General features: G+C 38.5%; 1 protein-coding gene and 1 long non-coding RNA gene across 2 annotated transcripts; one reads left to right on the top strand and one right to left on the bottom strand.

The window, feature by feature from the left end:
- Positions 1 to 12,919: 12,919 nt before the first annotated feature.
- Positions 12,920 to 13,589, top strand: LOC114826585 (uncharacterized). The gene is made up of 2 exons (XR_003775542.2): positions 12,920 to 13,115; positions 13,197 to 13,589. It is a non-coding gene; the product is annotated as an uncharacterized lncRNA (long non-coding RNA).
- A 202-nt stretch (positions 13,590 to 13,791) lies between these two features.
- Positions 13,792 to 18,289, bottom strand: LOC103453382 (putative pumilio homolog 7, chloroplastic). Its single transcript, XM_029107159.2, has 5 exons — positions 16,479 to 18,289; positions 16,218 to 16,380; positions 14,965 to 15,128; positions 14,338 to 14,593; positions 13,792 to 14,259 (listed from the first exon to the last, which is right to left on the bottom strand). Exons 1-5 carry the CDS (start codon positions 17,945 to 17,947, stop codon positions 14,155 to 14,157), a joined length of 2,157 nt encoding a protein of 718 aa, XP_028962992.1. The 5' UTR covers positions 17,948 to 18,289; the 3' UTR covers positions 13,792 to 14,154.
- Positions 18,290 to 23,011: the final 4,722 nt, after the last annotated feature.

Genomic DNA, 23,011 nt, shown 5'->3' with positions numbered 1-23,011 from the left:
TGGAGAAAGGCCTGGGAACCCAAGAACTCATTCACAGCAGCTTCCTTCTCAGCCGGGATACCACTCTTCAGCTCAGAAACCTCAACCAAGGCACTATCCAACTCCCCTTTAACCTTGGAAACCTCGAGCATAGTTGTCTCCAACTGTTTCTTAGTCGCTTCCAACTGTACCTTGAGTCTCAAGTTCTCACCATTCCGCCTCTTCAAACTCTCAAAATGTTGATCCTTGACTTGGATGGCCTCAGCTAAAGCTTTGCTCGTCTTCCTGGCATCATTCACAAGCTGCTTATTCTCTTTCAATTTCACCTTGCACCGTTCAGCCTCTCGCAGTCTGTCGTGATACTCAGCCATGACCTGCATGACAAGACGATCATCACTACTAAAATAATGCTAATAAAGAGGAGAAAACAAGGGAATGACAAAGTAACACTCACATATGAAGATAGCTTCAACATCCGGTCGCAATCCAATTCATCTTTAGCTAAGGGTTCTCCGAGCTCATCGAAAGTGAATCGACGCCCTGCCAGGCAATTGTTGATATACCCAAAGTCCTTTGGCCTCATGGCAACCTTCAAATCCTTCCAAGGGACACTGCCAACCTCTTCCTTATCTTTACCCTTGCTGCTAGAACTAGGATCACCTTCCTGCCCAATGTGTTCCCTAACTGGAGGAAAGATGGGATTAATAGTAGGAAGAGGAGGCAGCAATCGCCTATCTTCCCCGGCAACTATGGCAGCAGCACATCCAATGGCCTCAGCTTCAGCTTTCTTCGAGGCAGCAACCTTGAGGACTTCTTCTTGAGACTTAGTTTTAATAATTGGTCTCACTCGGTGCTTGCGCGCTTCCTTGTGAAACAGGATGTCTTCTGAATGAACTAACATGGGCACTCTCCTTTTCTTGGTGCTAGTCTCCACTTTCTTGCCCACCTTCTCCACTGAACAAGGAAAATCAAAGTAAGGAATACCACATCATATATCTATAAAAAAAAAGAAAAAAAAAAGGGAAGAACAAGGATCAAGTGAGGATACAACTTACTCGCTCGTCTCTGGCACTCGGAAACTAAGGGCTAGAAACCGTACTTTCGAAACAAGGGACGTAGCTTACCCAAGTATCTATCTTCTTTAGGCACCCTCAGCACTTTCTCTACATCAGCTAGCTCCTGTCCGGAGAGTTTGATGGTGCCTCGTGTCACTGCATGAAGAAAAATCTTAGAAGCAAGAGAAAGTCACAACAATAGCAAATAATGAGAAAATGGATACATTACAACCTACAGTCTGGAAGTGAGTAGGAACACGTCGCTCAGGCGTGACACCCTTAGCATGCTCCCAATCATTATAAAGAAAGCACCAACGTTTCTTCCATGTGCAGTACGACTTTCTCTTATTAAAGACAACACGCTCTCTCTCGCTCCGACATGCACATTCAGCATAACCAGTATATGCTTTCACCGGGCGCATCTTATAACAGTAGCACCATTGATGGAAGGAAGGCTCACCTAATCCACACTCCATCCAAATAATATAAAACCCGATCAAGGTATCCCAGAAACCAGGGTTGAGTTGCCCAGGTGCATAACCAATACAAGCTAGTATTCGTTGCAACCACGGATGCAAAGGTAAATTTACCCCCAAGGTCACTAATGTCTGGGTATAGAACATAACATGACCCTTGGGCGGCTCCGAAGGCAATTCTTCACAACGCACCAAACGTATTCCTACACTACGGGGGATACTACATGATTGCCTTAGGGCCTCAAGCTGCTTTTCGCTATCTAACAAGTTATTTTCTAAATGGTCCGCTGTGAACTCAGAGCGAAATATGGGTATGGCATCACAAACAACCCCCTCACCCACTCGTATGGAGGAAGAACCAATCTCGGCTAAGGTTTGACAATTGTGAGGATCAGAACGACATATGGGTATGGCGTCACAAACAACCCCCTCACCCACTAACATGGAGGAATAACCAATATTGGCTAAGGTTTGACAATTGTGAGGATCATCCAACGTTTCTTTTGTACAAGACTCTAACAAAGGCCATGAAGACCCCGACATTGCAGGCTCAAACCTAGAGCCCGAGCTAGGGAAGCCCTCATCACTAAGACTTCCAGACTCCGACATCTACAACAAACAGAAACAAACTCTATTACTACATGAAGGATCAAAACATAAGGAAACTCACAGGGCATGAAGAACAGCTCAACCAGTTCATTATGTTCGTCACAAAATACATGAACATTCCAACAATTCAACAAAAAGGAAAACATCCAATGTAGTGGAGAAGACTACCAACCTGAAGATGGTGCAGCAAAGCAATGCTAGAATCCCTCTCAAGTAAAAAGCACTTTGTCTTCAACAATCACTACAAGATGAGCAAATGAAGGTAAGGTAAAGAATGGAAACTTATCCTTCTTATATATAGTTCAACATGGCTATTAACATTCAAAATTCAAATTCAAACCATGAGAAAGCCCCACATGGAGAATCTTCAAACTTCTAACATTAAGGAGTTTCAAATTTCAAATGTTTCAGTTCCCCCCTCAAAAAAAAAAAAAAAAAAAAAAAAGGGAAGGGGGAACACAACAGCTTCATCAATGGGATTCAACTCCCAATCTCAAAAGCTTCGCACTATGTTCATCAAGATAGTGCGAAGCATAATCAATTTATGATGCCAACAAAAGCTTCATCAATGGAGGATAAATATCAATCTCAAAAGCTTCGTACTATGTTCATCAAGATAGTGCGAAGCACAATCAATTTATGGTGTCAACACCAAAGCTTCACCTATAAAGCTTCACCACCAAAGCTTCACCTATAAAGCTTCACCACCAAAGCTTCACCTATAAAGCTTCGCCAACCAAAGCTTCACCTATAAAGCTTCAACACAAAAGCTTCACCTATAAAGCTTCAACACCAAAGCTTTACTAGTCAAGCTATCTACCCAAGCACAAATCTATAGTCAATAAACCTTACATATTAAACTATTTTCCAAACACAAAACCTTGTGGCAAATAAACAAATTTTGTTCACACAACCAAGATTCTCTTGAACTTGTACAACAACACATGAGTGCACACAAACTTTTTTGTTTTACATCCACAATATCCCTATCATAAACAGACATACAATTATATACAATCCAACCCAAGCAACCTTTTTTTCTCCCTCTCCCTCTTCCGCCTCTTTCCATCTATCAAATTTCTGCAACTCCTGCTCTTCTTCAGTAGAGCTGAATTTTGGACATCTTATAGTTCTTGAGCAGATGAACAACTTTCACGAAGGAAATGTTTCCATTTGAGCGACGGAAGTTAGAGTGATGAAGCTCCAACAAAACGACGGTCAGATTTCTGCAAGCTTCAATGCTGCTGCGGTGTTTCGAAGATCTGGACATATCCAACCGTTAGTTTGTTCTGAATTTTTGATATGTTATGGAAGAGATGATGAGGAACAACTTTGTTGAAGAAAGTATGTTGATCTGAACACGACAAAATGAAGTTTCGAAGCTCACAATAAGTCTGACGGATTAACAGAAAAATGATGCACAGTTACTCATCATACCTGAATATCTGGAGTTGTATTACTCCGATGAATCTCAAACTTGGATATGTTTTAGTTCACCAGCTAAGGAACAATTTTGATGAAGAAAGTATGTTGATCTGAACAAGAAAAAATGAAGTTTCGAAGCTCACAATAAGTCTGACGGGTTAACAGAAAAATGATGAACACTTACTCAACATACCTGAATATCTGGAGTTGTACTACTCCGATGGCTCTCAAATTTGGATATGTTGTAGTTCACAAGCTAAGGAACAATTTTCATGAAGACAACCTTGCGAGTTGAGCTACAGAACATGGTGTTATATTGCAGAGCTACCGCACCCTCTACGTTAACTCCTTCCTTCCCTTCCTTGGCTCCAACACCCACTTTCCTTCATCATGCCTTTGGACTCATTCAGATTTTTACGAGGACATGAAGACCTTTCCAGCAAAGAAAGGAAAAGGCAAGTCAAAAGAATAGCTAAAAGCCACCAAAAGTGACGGACAAAAGGAATAAGTGCACAGTGCCATATTGAACAAAGTCCGGGGAAATGGGGAAGAAGACACAGGCAAAGGGATGAGACTTTGAGTCTCATTGTTATTATTTATCTACCTCCCAATATGCAGCAAGAATACATTGGGCTTCACAAAAACTAAATAAAGGGGATTGGGCACAAACCTGTTCTCCTCTTTGGGCTTGCCACACAAATAACAAATGAACAAAGGCACTGGATCCCTTCTTTTCGTGGGCTTGCAAACAAATGAGCAGTTTTGGGCTACACAAAAATTTTGGGCCCTCCCAAAGCTAAACCTAGCTTGAAATATTTTTGGATAAGGCATATATGAAGGTGTGACATCAAAACAAGGCTTCGTTACTTTGACATATTAGTAGCAAGCCAGACACCTCATTCGGCAACTCTCATCGCCTGAAGACTTGGGGGACTCCCACCATATGCTACTGCACCTTGATACTCGGAAGTCTCACAACCACTCAGTGACTTGGATTTTTCAAGTCTCCAACCGAGAAGTTTTCCTCACTCAGGAAATTAAGGGAACACTACCTCAAACTACATGCTTCACTCACAAAGCTTCAACAATACAAGTTTCGACAAAAGAAAAAATTCAGAGAACTTCCTGAAGAAGGCTTTGGTGTATTTAACACAATATGTTGAAATGGAGCAAAGCTTATTTATTAATATTTTCGATAAAGCCACAAATATGTACATATACATGAGTCAAAATAAACAAACAAAAGGGAGCCTTCACAAAGGTTGCTTAGGGGAAGTCTCAGCAGTCGGTAGAGCCCCAGAAAGAGAAAGCACCGGAGGGTGGTTATCCGGAGCCTCAGTACTTGACAAAACCCCAGAAGGAGGAGGTATTGGAGGTTCATCATTTGAAGCTTCATTACCAGGTACAGCCCCAGAAGACGAAGGCAATAAATGCATTTGGAACAAACCCACAAACCGCTGATGATCAAGTAAAACCTTACCATCAGATTTCTTCATCTGGTCAAGCTTCCTCTTCATGTTTGTAGCATAGTCATGGGCGAGCCGGTGCAACTGTTTATTCTCATGCTTGAGCCCTCTAATCTCCTGTTTGAGACTCATCACTTCAGCAGCCAATGATTCAACTTGGCGGGTTCTAGCAAATAGGCGTTGGGCCATATTAGACACAGAACCTGCACACTGAACACTAAGAGCCAGAGAGTCCTTAACAGCTAACTCATCAGACCGTTTGGAAAGTAGTCTGTTATCTTTGGGAGTGAGAAGGTTCCTGGCCACCACTGCAGCGGTCATATCATTCTTCATCACAGAATCCCCAACGGTAAGAGGACCAGTAGGGGATATGAAGGATGGGCGCCATATGTTGTCTGGAGAAGGCGTGGCTGTCTCTTCTCCAAGGTTCAAGTCAAAACAACGGTCGGAGGGTCCAGACATTTTCAAATGTGTTGAAGAGGGAAGAGGTCAGACAAATCAAGATCTTAGAAGTGCAAGAATGGAGCTTCTACTGGTAGAGATTCAAGTGTGCTGTGGAACTTAATGCCAGCCTCTATAAAAATCTGCACTCGACGGAGCTTCAGAAATCGAAGAGGCATTTGCTTTCTCAAAAGCTGGGCTGCTCAGAGACCACGAGGGCCGATCTCAGAAATCGAAGAAGCACCTGCTTTTTCAGCCTCGTCAGCACCTATCACATGCACACTCAGCTTTGCGAAAATTACGGGCAATCTGTCGAAGATTTCTGGTAAAGTAGAAAGCACGTGAATCTTACTGTTCAATCACCGCTCTCCACATGCACCATCAACTCCTCGGGTACCACATATAACTTTGTCAAAGATCTCTGACAAAGTTTAGGCACGAGAATTTCGAAGTTCCAGCTACCCTACTATTACCCACAAGGGTAAAGGAACAGCACCACTGCTTGACAACTGGAAAGTCCCTATGTGTGTCGACCTCCGTGTTTTGCGGCAAGACAGGTTGGCAAGAACGTCCAACCTTTACTCACATTCGAGAAAAGACTCCCAACATAATTACTTTCTCAAAAACCGAAGTAGCACCGCTTTCCGAATCTCGAGAGTCAGATCCTCGACGGGATTGCTTGTTCGAAAACCGAAGAGGCACAACTCTCAGAACTTCGAGAGCCAAATTTCCTTAGATAAAGCTTGTCTGTAATCTTCACACGTAACATCAGCTTTCCAGATACCACATACCACTTTTTCAAAGTGCTCTGACAAAGTTAAAACACGTGAAGCTGGCAGCTCCCACTACATTGCTATTACCCACAAGGGTAAAGGAATAGCACTACTACTTGTTATTGGGAAATCCCTATATACATCGACCTCCCTCCTCAACGGACAGGCAAACCTGCAAAAATGCTCAACCCTTTCTCACATTCGAGAAGGCACCCTCAACATAACCTCTCGAAATACTCAGCTTTATTTCCCCCCGATAATACCTCAGTAAATAAGCCACACCAAGAACAAGAGTATCTCATATCATCAGGGTCGAAAGCAAGAGTATCCTATATCATGCTTTCTCCATGTCTTTGTCTTTGTCCTTGTCCACACCTGCAGGACAATGAGAAAGAGAGCAGTCAGTCGGAACCTGAAATCAAACCTCCAATCTAGAATTGACTGCCTGAGACCTTTGCCTGGTTGCTTACTCAACATTGCTCTCGAGTACTCATCCTCAACTGCTGTCAAGGTCACAAATTCCACCAACAAATACCTCATGACAGTTGATCAGATATTGGCTCTTTACACTGAAGCTGCCAAGCGTGGATGAGTCACTAGGAAGGAATGTTCTGAATGACCATTTAAATGCAAAGGGTACACACCACTTCTGCCATGCAAAAGATTGAAGCAGAAGGTTCAACGGTGAGCTGAAACAGATCACTACAGCACGACACCTTTCCATACCACATTCATTATTCTGTCAACAGCAAAAGTATCCCATATCATCAAGGTCGAACGTACTCTAGATTTGATGGACTTGTTTTGACCCTCAAATTCTTGAGTCGGCCTTATACTCTGAAGGGAACCAGAAAACCCTCCAGCACAGTTCAAGAATAAGCCTGTGGAAAGTTACTTCTTTAAAAGCAAAAGTATCTCATATCATCTCTTCTCCATTTGCTTCTCCTTATCCTGGCAGCTGAATGAGAGACAAGGAGAAGGAGAACAATCAACCGGAAGCCGAAGTCGAACCTCCGATCCTGGGTTGCTTGCTTGGAAGTTTGACTGCTTACCTTGTCTGTCACCTCTTTCGGCAGATCTCCTAGCTCGGCGACTTGGGGGACTCCTACTATAGGGTTTGTATCGCACTTGACCAAGCCCGAAACTACAAGTAAGCTTCAAGTGAAATTGATACATTACCTTGTGCATTTTCATCGGTTAAAGATACCACCCATGGATGGAGGAAAAGTACTTCCAGAGAAGATGCCACATCTACATATGAGACAGATAAGGCACGTGAAAATGATACCACACTTCAGTACTTAGAAGTTTCGTGATTACTCAATGGCTTGGATCTTGCAAGTCCCCAACCGAGGAGCTTCCCTCACTCGGGAACTTAGGGGAGCACTGTTTGTACCATACTTGACCAATCCCGAAACTACTGAGCACCGGTCAACGTTATACCGTCAAGGACCTAGAAGAGCTTCCCTTCAACCAGGAGGCCAATCACAAAGCGACACGTGTCGATGTTAGAACAAAACTAGAAACTCTCCTCTATAAATAGGGATCATTCTCCCACAATAATCTCTAATGTCATTTTGTACTAAACTATTCACTAGAACTCACTAAACCAGAGCTTGAACCTATGTATTTGTGTAAACCCTTCACAATTAATGAGAACTCCTCTACTCCATGGACGTAGCCAATCTGGGTGAACCACGTACATCCTGTGTTTGCTTCTCTGTCTCTATTCATTTACGTACTTATCCTCACTAGTGACCGAAGCAACCAAGCGAAGGTCACAAAACCTGACACTTTCTGTTGTACCAAAGTCCTCGCTGATTTTGTGCATCAACAGAAGAGATGTTCAATCTCCCACAAAAGTGGCTTGAGCCATCTTTTGCAGTAATCCGTCAAAACAACAGTCTACTAATAAATGGAGTTCTTTATTGTTTGTCTTTTGCGGTTTCAAGGACTTTATTATTTATCTTTTAGTTTTTGTCTCAATTACTTAAGTCTTTGAGATGCCCAGGGGGTTGTAATCTGTTTATTTAAGCCATTTGACTTCTCATTTGTAAGCATATTTTATCTTTCAATCAATTAATCAAATTATCCTTTGGGATTTCTATCAAACTAGTGGATTGCATAATTTTATTCTTCAAGGATTTACGCTTGTAACAGCTTTGTGCTGCGTCAATTGGTATTAGAGCAGGGATTTGCCTTGTTCTAATGGCAATCGATCGTGGGAGAAGATACACCTTAAGCAATGTTGATCGCAAGGTTGTTACTATAGATGGGGATAGGGAGCGCGCAAAGGGAGTTGCCCCAAGCCAACCATATCTGGTTGATGTCGAAGATATTCCTATTTTCTTATTTTTTGGGAAGTGATTGCATTGAAGGTTTTCTCTTGTGCATTGAGGATGTAGAGAAACTTTTCAAGACACTACCAAATTCAGAAAGAGAGATGGTGAAGATGGTTGCTTCTTGTTTAGATGGTGATGTGCGTTTATGGTGGGATCAAATGCAAGAGTCTAGGCGACAACAAAGTAAAAATTCTATTCAAACTTGGCTTTGGTTGAAGCGTCTAATTGTTAAGCAATTCTTTCCCAATCTCTACAAATTGTATTTGGCAAGAACGGGTCAAGCAATCATTAGAAAAGACGCTACAGTCAGGGAGATTGAAATTTCACTTTGCCAAGAAACAGTGGAGTTCATACTAGTACAAAAACATGTTTGTGCGATGGAGCAAATTTTGTTGCGCAAACGGTCTTTGCGCAATGACACTTTGTGCTATGAAGACTGGCGTCGCGCAAGGTGTACCTACGTCAAGCAAAGCTGTTTTGTGTGACGCCAACCTTCGTCGCTCAAAGTACCATTACGCAAAGGCCATTTACGCAACATTTTGTGCGTCGCGCAAGATTTTGACGCCAAACCAAGAATGCTTTACCGTCTTTTTCCCAACTTTGAGCAATGCAGGTGTACCTATATCGCGCAAAACAGTTTTGCATGACAAAGATTGTCATCGCGTAAAACTGCTTTGCGCGACGAAGGTTCACCTACATCGTGCAAAGTTATTTTGCACGACAAATGCACACCTTCGTCGCGCAAAGTCAATGACTTTGTGGTATAACATAAGATTTTGTGGTATCCACTTGTGTAAATATTTTAATTGGCGATCGAATTAGTTCATTGTATTCATATAAGATCAAGGAGTGTAGTTGTAAAAAAACATCAAAATCGGAGTTAAAATAACCGTTAAATCGTGATTTTTCGTTTATAACCGTCAAACTCAATGATATATATATTTATTAAATAGCTTTAAACTTATTTATTCTGTTATAACACTTAAGAAATTGAATGATATATATATTTATTAAGTAGATTTAAATTTATTTATTCTGTTATAACACTTAAGAAATTAAATGGTATATATATTTATTTATTTTGTTATAACACTTAAGAAATTGAATGGTATATATATTTAATAATAAGTAGCTTTAAATTTATTATTGTAGTTCGGATCCGGTCTTTGTTGGAAAAATATATTATTGTGTTTTATGTAAAAAAAAAAATTAATTTGAAATGAGTAAAGTGACATTTTCAGTCAATTTTATAATACATATATATATATATATATATTTAAATATAACTTGTGCGACGTCACAACTGGGTCGTAGCTCAAACACACCTTGCGCGACGCACCAACCAGTGCGTCACGCAAAATTGCTTTGTGCAACGAATGCACACCTTCGTCGTGCAAAGCCAATGACTTTGTGGTATAACATAAGAATTTGTGGTATCCACTTGTATAAATATTTTAAATTAACGATCGAATTAGTTCATTGTATTCATATAGGATCAAGGAGTGTAGCTATAAAAAAAAATCATCAAAATCGAAGTTAAAACTACCGTTAAATCGTGATTTTTTGTTTATAACCATTGAAAAGGTTTGTCCCGTTACTTGATATCCGAATGTTTATTTTTTGCTATTTTTAGCGTATGCAATCTCGAAGCATATACAAACAAGTTTTGACAGTTTGATCGTTGAAACTAATTTCGTAGGATGCATATCCCATCAAAACAATTGATTCACTAACACTTGGAGTTTATTTATACTTTCATTAAGTATAACATAAAGATTTTATGGTATCCACTAGTGTAAATAATTTAAATTGAAGATCGAATTCATTCATTGTATACATATAGGGTCAAGGAATATAGCGGTAAAAAATCATCAAAATTGGAGTTTAAACTACCGTTAAATCGTGAATTTTTGTTTATAATCGTCGAAAAGTTTTGTCCCGTTACTTGATCTTTGAATGTTTTTCTTTTTTTGTGATTTTTGGCTTATGCGTTCTCGATAGATATACAAACAAGTTTGACCATTGGATCGTTAAAACTGGCTACGTAGAATGTGTATCCCATCAAAACGATAATTTCACTAACACTTAGAGTTTATTTATACTTTCATTAAGTATAACATAAAGATTTTGTGGTATCTACTAGTGTAAATATTTTAAATTAAAGATTGAATTCATATAGGGTCAAGGAGTGTAGCTGTAAAAAATCATCAAAATCGGAGTTAAAATAACCGTTAAATCGTGATTATTCATTTATAACCGTAAAAAAGTTTTGTCCCGTTACTTGATCTCTGAATGTTTGTTTTTTTGGATTTTTGACGTATTCAATCTCAAAATATATATACAAACAAGTTTGACGGTTGGATTGTTGAAACTAATTTCGTACAATGCGTTTCCCATCAAGTTCAATGGTACATATATTTACTAAGTAGATTTTAATTTATTTATTTTGTACTCATAAGCAAAAGGGGGGGAAAAGAAACTTTGCGCAAAGTAGGTAAAGCTGCATTGCGAAAAGTTATTTTGCGCGACGTAGGTCTTCGTCGCGCAAAGGTGTTTTTTGCGACGCATGTGTACCTACATCACACAAAGTTTTTTTTTTCTTTTCATTTTGCTTTTCTTTTGGGGTTCTTGCATTGCCTTTTTCTTTTGTGGTATCCACTCGTGTAAATGTTTTAAATTGACGATCGAATTGGTTCATTGTATTCATATAGAGTTAAAGAGTGTAGCTATAAAAAATCATTAAAATCGGAGTTAAAATAACCATTAAATCATGATTTTTTGTTTATAGTCATAAAAAAGGTTTGTCCCGTTACTTGATATCTGAATTTTTTTTTTTGTGATTTTTGGCGTATGCGTTCTTGAAGCAAAAATCTTCCATGAGCATCATAGTACACCTTATGCATGTCATATTGGATTTTTAAAGACTTATAAAAGAATTTTTCAGTCTTTTTATTGGCAAGGCATGAAAAATGATATCAAGGAAATGGTGGCTGCTTGTGGTCCGTGCCAACAAAATAAATATGAAACACTTGCCTATGCAGGGTTATTGAATCATCTTCCAATTCCACATAGGGTATGGTCAGACATCTCTATTGTAGGGTTGCCCCCTTGTAAAGACAAAATTGTCATATTTGTGGTGGTTGATAGGCTTTCGAAATATGCCCATTTTATGCCTCTTTCTCACCCTTACACAGCGCTGACAGTGGCTCAAACTTTTGTGGATAATGTCTTCAAATTACATGGAATGCCCACTTCAGTAATTAGTGATAGAGATCGTGTTTTTCTCAGTGCTTTCTAGAAGGAGTTTTTCAAACTATAAGAATCCAATCTTTGTTATAGTTTTGGTTATCATCCTCATACGGATGGGCAAACTGAGGTTGTAAACAGATGTGTAGAGACTTATTTGAGATGTTTCTACAGTTCACAACCAAAACAATGGTTGAAGTGGCTTTCTTGGGCTGAGTGGAGCTATAACACAGCCTATCACTTTGCTTCTAAGATGACTCCTTATGAAGCTGTTTATGGGCAATCACCATCACATATTCCAGTTTATGAAGCGGGGACTACTAAAGTTGATTTGGTTGATAAAAGTTTGCAAGAAAAAAAATCGAGTGTTGTCTCTTTTAAAGTCGAATTTGGAAGATGCACAATACAGAATGAAGTTGCAATCAGACTGATACCGTACTGAAAGATCATTTGCAATAGATGATTTTGTTTATCTTAGGTTGGTCTCTAGCTTCCCACCCTTTTAATAAATGCAACCCAGGTATTATGGGCCCTTTGAAATACTTGCAAAGGTGGGGTTATGTTGCTTACATATTGAAATTACCTTCCAATTCAAAGATTCATCCAGTTTTCCATGTATCTTGCCTAAAAAAGCAATTGAGAAATTTTGTGGTTCCTAATGTGCCTTTACCAGTAGTTGAAGATGAAGGGTTGGTAGAGGCATCTCCACTGGCTGTTTTAGATAAAAGGGTGATGAAGCATGGTAGTGCACTAGTGCCAGAATTGTTGGTTCAGTGGAAAGGACATTCTGTTGCAGATGTCACTTGGGAAAATATCAAGATTTCACTACTCAATATCCAGCTTTTACGCCTTGAGGACAAGGCTGATTTCAAAGGAGGGGGTAATTGTTAGGAAGCTAGATGGCATTCCTCTATTTGGTCATTGGCTAATGTTTTTCAAAATAAAGGCTGTAACAAACCAACTTTTGGAGAAATTTTTTGGGAAAACTTACATCTGGATTATAAAAGATTAACAAATAAATGCATGCTTGATTAAACCAACAACTTGCAACTGATAAAATTACTAATTTATTACCTACCCTTGTTCCCAGCTTTTGGCCCCTCTTGTTAGCTCATACAGTACGAGGGAGATAAGGTGGACCTCACATCGGCAAAATCCGAGGCTAAGCTGCTCCATGAAAAGATCTCAGACAAGGCCTACAACGATGACGATATCATCAGGATTCTGGCTACGTGGAGCAAAGCACAGATCAATGCAACTCTAGATCACTGCAAAAAAAGAATTCGGGAGTGACATCAACAAGGTATGCAGTTGAGTTTTACGTAATCCCATTTTTGACCGTAATCCGCTGAGGCTTGGATTTGATGAGTGTTTCTATGCCCAGGATCTGAAAGCTGACCCCAACGAGTATCTTGCAATACTAAGGGCCACGAAAAAGTGATTGGTCCGCCCTAACAAGTGTTTTGAAAAGTCTCTTCTTCTGGCATTTAACAGACGAGGAACAGATGAAGGAGCCCTCACTGGAGTTGTCGATACGAGGGCTGAGGTTGGCATGAAGATTATCAAGGACCTGTACCACAAAAGGAACAGCGTCCCTCTGTATCAGGCCATTAAAGAAGACACTACTTTAATGCATCTTTCTTGTAGGAGCAAGGCAATATATTTGAATCCGATATGTTCTACTTACGACAGATAGTAATAGTGGAAGCTTGTTTTTGTTTTACAATTGAAGAGCATGTTTTTTTCACTACTTCAATGCATCTTTCTTGCAGCTCAAGTTAAACATTCTTCTTCATAGCACCAAAGCCATCAGTGTTTTATTAATACACCTCGCGAATGGTTTCTTAGAGGCAAGAAATTCCTGGATGGAATCGCTGTGTACAACTTTTGGCCCACAAGACCTGTCACTTACAAGCAGCACAATAGGAGTTGAACGTGAGAGGAATATGCAGCGGTTTATGTATATAACCTGAAAGAGATGATTGTCCGGTCATATATGAACCATCTCGACCTCAAGAAAGAAATCCCAACATCACATTTATACAACATCGAATCAGAAATCCACAGTTTCGACAGTGGAATATCATACATCCAAAGTTCAGATCAACACACAAAAGCAACAGAATATTACAAGAAGCAACTGCATCAACGAATCAAAACTCTGTTTTAACTCCTTCAGACTTCTTGATGCCATCCATAAAACCAAAATTGCACTCTTCATCTGAGGATCGGTAAGAGATTTAGACGAACATCCCGTATCTTAGCTAGGGCCAAAAAGAGAGTAGTTATTAGTAATTAACATAGAGAACAACAACAAACACTCCAATATAGATTAAAACACATCACTTCTTCAGAAGGTCCTTTGAGAAAATCCTCTTGCAGTATGGACTGGTGCGTAAGATTGTATGAGGCTTCACTGCTTCAACCAGAGCAGCATGAAGAGGGCCCTGGCAACGAAACAAAATGATTAGGACGTGTGTGTGTGTGTGTGAGAGAGAGAGAGAGAGAGAGATTAATTTTTAAACCTTTGCAACTCCAAGAGCAGATTGAATCACGTAGTTTGCGTAAGGGTCTTGTAGCAACTGATCAAAACGCTGAAATGAGAGCAATTCGTGGATGATTTTAGGTCGGCTCTCTTCAAAATACTTGAGGCACTTTTCAACAACATGACTACTGCACTTCTGCATGGAGAGGCGTACAAAATTTCCTTTTAACTGAGTAGTCAGTTTGGCCATGGCAGATGGGATCTTCAGCTCTATCACATATTGAACGACATAATTCCTGCAGAGCAAATGGAACAAAATAAACCCTTACTTCAGTCATAAAACCGAATCAAATTGTTCCACAGAATAAAGGATGAATCATTAGTCATTTCGATAGATTTTGGATATATAGAAGTTTGTAAAATACTAAACTGAATTTTAGATTAGAAAAACAGAGGAAACGAATGAAGTAACGCAATGGTTGAAGGCGTGATGTAAATATATAAGAGATCAGCCTTATGTTTGCATTGAAGTGGATCAAAGAAATTGCTGACTGGAAAACTTTTGGTTCCTCAAGAAACAAAATTTGTCAAACAATATCATATTAGGGGTTTATGGGCAGCAAAGAACAAAAATTATGACAGTTTGAAGACACTTGTAAATGATTACCCATAAGGATCTTGTGAAAGGAGAAGCCCATTTCTTGAAATTTCATTGATCAGCTTATCTCGATGTCTCCCAATGGCATGTGCTATGCATTTTTGTAGCACACAGCATCCATGGCGTTGAGTTGCAATCTCGACACAATATCTTGCAGCAGCATCAAAAATAAACTACAAGAGATGATTAACAGAAAGATGAACAGAATAAGTTCAGTCTTTTCAACAAAAAACAAAGTATATCCTACAGAAAGCACACAACCAGTCCTTAAAGCCTTGTTTGCAATTTAAGTTGTTTAATCTCGTATCTGTCTGTAAAATGCTTTTAAAGTAAACATATATTCCAGTCCATCCCGCCAATCTTGTGATGCAGTTCTAACAAGTAGGATCGTTAAGAGCAGGCTTACAGTCACCTATTGAATCTGATCAAGCATTCTTTAAAAGTGTCTCATTGCTCTGCAATCAGAAGCTCTGCTTCTTTCCTTTTCGTTAAGGTTTTCAGAAGCAAATTTGCAATTTGGCTAATCCATAGAACACTAGATTTGCGCAAAACATGTTGGAAACAACGCCCCAGTTTATCTCTTTGCTTTGATTTTTCTGGTTCTTCTCATTGTTCCCATGTACAGCTAGGTAACATATGATTCATAAAGTTTTAGCACTGCTACTGAAAACTGAGTCTTTGGTTTTAACAACTCAACTACAGATAAGTGTGGTCCTTAAACTCAGACTGACGTCTTCAATACTACGGAGAGTAGTATATATGATAATTTCTTGCATACATCTAACCCGCCCCACTGACTTTTTAGCGTAGACCTCACCAACGGATTTCAGAACACATCAGATGAAACAGTTCACACCTTGAATATGCACTTCCAGCAGTATTATACAAAAACACTCTACAGCTACCCAAGCAATGAGTAAGAAACATCATTAAAGTTCACATTATTTGTTACATTGGAATAAATTATACGGCGAACATGTGAAGGTTTATGGAAATAATGTACTGAAACAGTGCATTACCTATGGCAAATACATGACTTTACAAAATATTGTATTTGCAATTTTGCATAATAGTAATGATCAACACAATTTTGCTTGACTATCATTAGCATTTGCATGGTTACCACATAAAACTTGTGAGAAAATGCAACAGAAAAAGAAGAAAACATGAATCAGACAGTATTCATTCAGAAGATATTTATTCTTAAGAGCCTATTTGAACCTGGTCAATTTAACAGGAAATATATTTTAGTAGAATCATACCTTATTGTCTTCGTCGCTAAAGCAATCCAAGCAACGTTGTACTACATGATTGCCATTTGGATCCTTAATAAGATCAAGAAAACCGCATTCAAGGGACGATTTAACTAACGCTATCTGTTTCCCAGGTTTCAGAGTCTCAATCAATTTCTGTACGACACGAGTCCTGAAACCGTAGCCAATTATATTCAGGAACATGATATCAGTAAAGAAAGAACAATACAAATTTAGTGACAACAAATGAGTACAGTATCAAGAATATACCCATGTGTGTCTAAGGAAACTCTGACAAGCTGTCCTGGTTCTTTTATCACCTTGATTACAAATTGCATTCTTTGTTGTTCATTGCACACATCCAACAACTTCTGCATAAGGTAATTGCCAAATGGGTTCGTCATAAGTTCGAAAACATGGTTGATTATTTTGTCAAATATTAGTTGCAAATCTTGGCTAGTCCCCTCATCAAGCATCCCTTGTAAGAACCGACAGCCGTACTGATCCTTTGCAACGAAATATATATATTCCTGGACCTCAGCCAATGAACACAAACTTATAAATGACCTAAATGAGTTATTGTCACTCTGGCTCCATTCATTTCCACCATCATATGAATCGGAATCAAGTCTGGAGCTTTTCTCTCCTGTCGGCATTGCCATCTTAGTGCAAGAGTTCTTCTTGTAGCCCTTTGAAGACTTGCTGGGTTTACATATGGCGTGATTCAAATGGTTTCCTTGCATGATGGAACTATCCTCGCAACCATAACCCTCAAAGTCCCCTGCACAATTCATGGACTTGAAAGATTCAGGAATCCCACTAGTTGGATTCACTCCAGTCCTTTGTTTTATCATTGAATGGTTATGTGAAAGATTGTCCACATTCAACTTAGCAACCGAGGGGAACTGAGGGGAACTCATCGGATACATAAGACCCTTTCCGCCACTAGAATCTGTTCCACGTGGCTGTAAGCAAAAATAGTCCTCATCAGGGTAAGACCTAGCACTAGATGGGTTCCTCTGATACCAGCCATCTCCCTGTTCCATTCTTTTAACACAACTAGGCCCAGAATAGAAAGCATTGGGTTGCATATGATTGCGAAAGGACCCCATTGAATCGCCAACAGCGCATTTTGGCTGCAATCCAAGCAATGCTGACTCCATAGTCCTACCAAATCTCCCACTACCTCCCAAACCCGCAGATTGAAACCCATCAAAATCCGAAACATTGTTCTTAGAACTCTCAAATAGGCCATAGTTTTCAGCATTCCAAGGACTAGTCCCCCAAAAAAACCCACCACCGAGTCCAATCCCATCTGGGCCTCTCTCAAATCCCCTCCTTTTAGTCCCATTTTCCTGTTCTTCCCCAATATGCATCCTATAGAAACGCTCAGCCAAACCCAGATCATCCGGGGGCGGCTTAGAGTCGAGGCACAACCCGTTCACGTAAGGTGTTTGATACTTTGCCTCTTCAAATGGGGTTGAATACGGAGACGGAGAACCGTAGCCGGAGGAATAGAACCCATTTGAGAAAGAGCTCGACGGAGAGAACTCCGACGGCAGAGAGGCTCTGCTCACCGGAGAGCCGCCGAGAAGGTGGTGTTGGTGCGGAGGATGAAGGAGGTGGAAAAGACTGGAATAATGCTGATTCCTAGTGGGATTCTCATTCCAGAGCTTTTCCAGCTCTCCTCCTTCCCTCTGTAAAACCCTCTTGTCTTCCTCAGATATTTTGAACATCATACAACATACAACATACAATATATTATATATATCTAATATAAAATACACGTGAGAGAACAAGAAATATATAAATATATATACTTTTTCAGAGGAGAACAACGAGAACCCAGATTCAAGTTCCGAAACCCCACGTCGGAAAACGATTCGGAAGCACGGAAAACGACCGGTGAAAGACGATCATTGCTTGTATGTCAATGTCGTTTTGGGGATTGGATTTTCGGCAATGGGGTTTCTAGAGAGAGAGAGAGGGTTTCGAATTTTGGGTTTTTCTGTGAGTGTATGTGGTAGTACAGTCTGCGACCGCCTCGCACACTCACGCCATTAGACCCTAAAATGAAGAGTCGCACTACAGCGCTCACCGCCCACAACTCACTACAACTCAGAAAAAAAAAACGGAGAGAGAAGAGAGAGAGAAAGTCTGAGAGTCTGACTAGCAACTAGGCAAAGGCTATTTTTCAGTCTTTTTTTTTTCTTCTAATTTTCGGGTCCGAAAGAATATTTAGTTTATTTCATGTATTGTTGTTCCTTAATTATTCAAGTTTTTTAATATTTGATCCTTTTTATTAAACAGCATCTACTTCGTAAATAGAGCTTTAAAATTGTTCTAACATTGATTCCCTGTGGCCTCAAAGTTTGGTTTATTATTGTTTCCTCTTAACTTAATCCGGTTCGATTTTGTTTCTAAATCTAAATTAATTATTTTATTTTTTAGAGTGGATGGGTACTATATTCATTTTTTTATTGAAATACCATATTAATAGAGTGAATGTATTTTTTTATTACAAGTTAAACTAAGAGTAAGAGTTGACCAAAAAAAAAAGTAATAGTAAGAAGAAAGGTCTATCATATCCACTAAGACAATTCACTACTTATAAAAAGGTAAATGAATAAGTACAATAGAATAATAGTGTTCATATTTTTATTAGAAAGCCGACAGGGTTTGAACCCACACCGTAGTGCAAGGGTCACACTCCTCTCTACCACTGTGGTAGAGGGCCTCTTACCTTGACTGCAATATAAACCTTTCTCCAAAATTCAACCCAGTCGAAAGAAAAAAAAAATCTCACATCTACATCACAAGTTAACATTATCCATTAATAACAAATCACCTATTATCAGGAGATTCCTCGAACCAAATGTCATCATATTCTCTTACAAGTTACAACAACATATATGCAACTGATTTCAAAAAAAAAAAAAATATATATATATATATATATATATATATATGCAACATTGTTAGAAGAAGGAAAAAAAATAATTAATCAATTAATCTTAATTAGTAGATTTATTTATGATAATTCTTTTTAATTTTTAACAGTCGTTTCCTCCTGCCTGTCTGCGCTGCGTAACCTTTCTGGCCAAGTCTTATACCAAAATTAGAAAAAGCAACTTTCAGTCCAGGTCAATGTTTGTCATTGGATTGGAGCTCAATTTAAGCAATGGAATCGCTTCTTCCTATTGGCTGCTGCAATTTATTTCACTTTTTTTTGTTTATAAACACAAAATAATTCAGAAAAATTAATAAACTAAATACCCAAACGTAAGTGGGCCCCGCGTTTTGAAAATAAAGTGATCAGAAGCTAATCGGTGATTGGCCCAGAAATTTTGTTGGGAGCCCAACAAATTGTATTTCCAGCTTCTGAGGGTATGGGGGTAGACACAAGACAGGCAGAGCAGAGAATTAATGGAAATAATAAAACTCAAGGCACCTAGGGGGTAGGGCACCTCCAAATTGGAACTGTATTCATTTTTTTTCTAAGAAAAACTAATGAAAATGGTTTGAAAACTTTGAATTTTAACGATAAGGACAAAATAAAGGGTAAAATAAATAGTACCAAGTTTGACTTTTTAGTGTAAAAATATGGTTTTTCGTTAAAACTCCATTTTTTCTATGATTTGAACTGGGAGTTGTTAGGAAATTATCATTGATTGTATGTTACTTGGCACATGAATAAAGGGTTCATTCGATGTAATCAAGGTTCCAAGAGCATTCTCAATGAGGAGTTCTATATGAGCTAGAAAAGTAGTGGATATAGCTCATTTTAGAGCTTCAATAAATCTTTGGAGCTTTATAAAAGAAATTCTCCCAGTGAGGAGCTATATCTTTCGGGCTCTATATGAGGTTATATATATATTTATTTATGTAGTAATTTGATTAAGCGATGATTTTTTTTATTAGTTTTTCTTAAGTTGATTTTTGGACGTGATATCTTAAATTTTTATTTTTATGAACCTTTCAACCTAAAAAGTTCAAATTGTGACAAGATTAGATTTTATCACTTATGAATCGTTCGTTGGATTATATTCTCTTATCTCAATCTCATCCGTTGAAAGAAACCAACCCCCCACTTCACCCTCTAAAATAATTTGATTTTCACGTATAACACAACAATTTACCTAGCACCAATTGGTAAATTATTATCATACAATTTTGAAAAAAATTATTTGAAAATTTCACCCACCAATGCCCACGAACGTTAAAGCAATTTAAAATTTTAATCCTTATGGAATTTTAAAAAATCATTAATTAGCCAAATTGCAAGAAAAAAAAAAGTAAGAAAAAAGAATTTTTAAAAAATAATAAAAGTAGAGTATTAAGTTCATTCGCTAGTGGAGAGAGAGAGATAAAATTTTGCTTACATGGGTTGCTACTTTTTTTGGGACCCATTGTTTTTTTGGGCTAAATGTAGCCCGATTTTATGCTACCCAAGAAAAGATGTTGCTAGCCACATTAGCAGATTTAGCTCCATTTTCTGGCTCATTGGGAATGAAATTTCTCGCTAAGCCTTGAAATGTAGTAGCCTCATGAATGATAGAGCCCCCATTGGTGATGTTCTAAAAGATGTTAGACGCTAGTAGGGCGCCGGGTTGGGGCCTACCGTCTAGGTGGCTAGACAGGGCCTAAGCAAACTAGGCGAATTTAGGTAAATCTATATATATTTCGTGTAAATAAGTGTTTTTTTTATAATTAAAATATGGTAAAAGACTGTTTACTACCCTCATGTTTCGTGGTTTTCAATATTTAGTACATCAAGTTTTTTTCGTCTCAGATTCATACCTAAAGTGTAAATTTTGGGACAGTCTCATACAACCGTTAGTCAAACTGTTAAATCTGCCGTTAATTGTGACGTGGCGCCCATGTGAACAATGACTAGGCGCCACGTGTCATCCATGTTTTTATTTTCTTTTATTTTCTTCTTTCTTCTTCTTCCTTCTTCTTCTTCCTCTGATTGCAACTTTTTTTTTTCTTTCTCTTTCTCCTTATTCCTTCCTCCTTCTTCCTTCCCCTTCTTCCTTCCCCTTCTTCTGCTTCTTCCTTCTTCTCCTTCTCCTTCTCATTCTCCTTCTTCTTCTTCTTCCTCCGAATCTGGGGAAGGCTTTTTTTTCTTTTTTGTTCTTCTTCTTCCTCCTTCCTTCCTCTTCTTCTTCTTCTTCCTCTGAATCTAGGTTGCAGATTCCGTTTTTTTTTTCTTTTTTCTTCTTCATTCTTCTTACCCCTTCTTCTTCTTCCTCCGATTGCAACTTTTTTTTTCTTCCTCCTTCTTCTCCTTCTTCCTTCCTCCTTCTTCCTTCCTCCTTCTTCCTTCCCCTTCTTCTTTTTCTTCCTCCGAATCTGGGGAAGATGAAGGTTTTTTTTTTTTTTTTTTTTTTTTTGAGGAAGATGAAGAAGAAGGAAGAAGGAAGAAGGAAGAAGGAGAAGAATGAGGAAGGAAGAAGGAGAAGAATGAGGAAGGAAGGAGGAGAAGAAGAAGAAAGAAGAAGAAAAAAAAAGTTATATTCGAAGGAAGAAGAAGGAAGAAGGAGGAAGAAGGAGGAAGAAGAAGAAAGAAGAAAAAAAAAAAAACCTTCATCTTCCCTAGATTCGGAGGAAGAAGAAGGAAGAAGGAGAAGAAGGAGAAGGAGGAAGAAAAAAAAATTGCAGTCGGAGGAAGAAAGAGGAAGAAGAAGAAAAAAAAATTAAAAAAAAAACCGAATCTGCAACCCAGATTCGGAGGAAAAGGAAGAAGAAGAAGAAGAGAAAGGAAGGAGGAAGAAAAAAAAAAAAAAAAAAAAACTTCCCCAGATTCGGAGGAAGAAGAAGAAGGAGAATGAGAAGGAAGAAGAAGGAAGAAGGAGGAAGGAAGAAGGAGGAGGAAGAAAAAAAAAGTTGCAGTCGGAGGAAGAAGAAGAAGAAAAAAAAACGTGGATGACACGTGGCGCCCAATCATTGTCCACATGGGCGCCACGTCACAATTAACGATAGATTTAACAATTTGACTAACGAATGTATGAGATTGTCCTAAAATTTATACTTTAGGTATGAATCTGAGACGAAAAAAACTTGATGTACTAAATATTGAAAACTACGAAACATGAGGGTAGTAAACAATCTTTTACCCATTAAAATATATATAATTTCATCATAAAATACAAAATAAAATAACATATATTTATGAAGTATTAGAACATAATGAAAACATGAGAAACAAGTATATAATGTGTGTTCATTTAAGTATTCAACAAGTCTTACAATTTATTAAAAAAAATGCAAAATTAAAGTTTATTTTATGTCCAATTGAGTTGCAACCTAGTTGGGTGCCTAAGCAAATATGAGCGGGCTAGGCGGGTGCCTCAGCAAGTCTAGGCGCCTTTTTTAAATTTTCTAAACGCCTAGGCATTAATCGGGAAAGTGGCCAGCCGCCTAGGCTTAGGCTGGGATTTCTAAAACAGTGTGTAATATAAAGATTTTGAACTCAATTTGAGTTTGTCTTCAATAATCCAACTTATCAAATAGTCCGATATTTTAAACAATCTTTACTATTTGATTTCAAGAGTTAATTTTCACCATAGATTTCCCGGATTACTCAAAAGTCCACAACAATTTGTTTTACCTAAATCAACTAGATGAGAAAAGAACCTCCTTAAATATTCAAATATATGCCACTAATTCCATAGTCTGCTAATATCCTTTTGATTCTATATAGTTATTAGTTCAAATATTTGTCACTAATTAAATAGTTCATTGTATTGTACCAAATCAGTAGGTCCAGCTTGTGCACTACACATTATTTTATTTTGGGA

Source organism: Malus domestica, chromosome 08, assembly GCF_042453785.1.
Source record: "Malus domestica chromosome 08, GDT2T_hap1".
NCBI classification, from domain to species: domain Eukaryota; kingdom Viridiplantae; phylum Streptophyta; class Magnoliopsida; order Rosales; family Rosaceae; genus Malus; species Malus domestica.
The sequence above is the reverse complement of the archived record's forward strand: the minus strand, read 5'-3'. Positions and strand labels throughout refer to the sequence as shown.

What these genes read in the sequence shown, in the direction of transcription:
- LOC103453382 (XM_029107159.2), bottom strand. Translation starts at nt 17,947, where the DNA reads ATGATGTTCAAAATATCTGAGGAAGACAAGAGGGTTTTACAGAGGGAA. An exon ending in CTTTCACAAGATCCTTATGG is followed by an intron (nt 14,594 to 14,964) that starts GTAATCATTTAC and finishes TTTGCTCTGCAG; the next exon opens with GAATTATGTCGTTCAATATG. An exon ending in CTGCTCTTGGAGTTGCAAAG is followed by an intron (nt 14,260 to 14,337) that starts GTTTAAAAATTA and finishes TTTCGTTGCCAG; the next exon opens with GGCCCTCTTCATGCTGCTCT.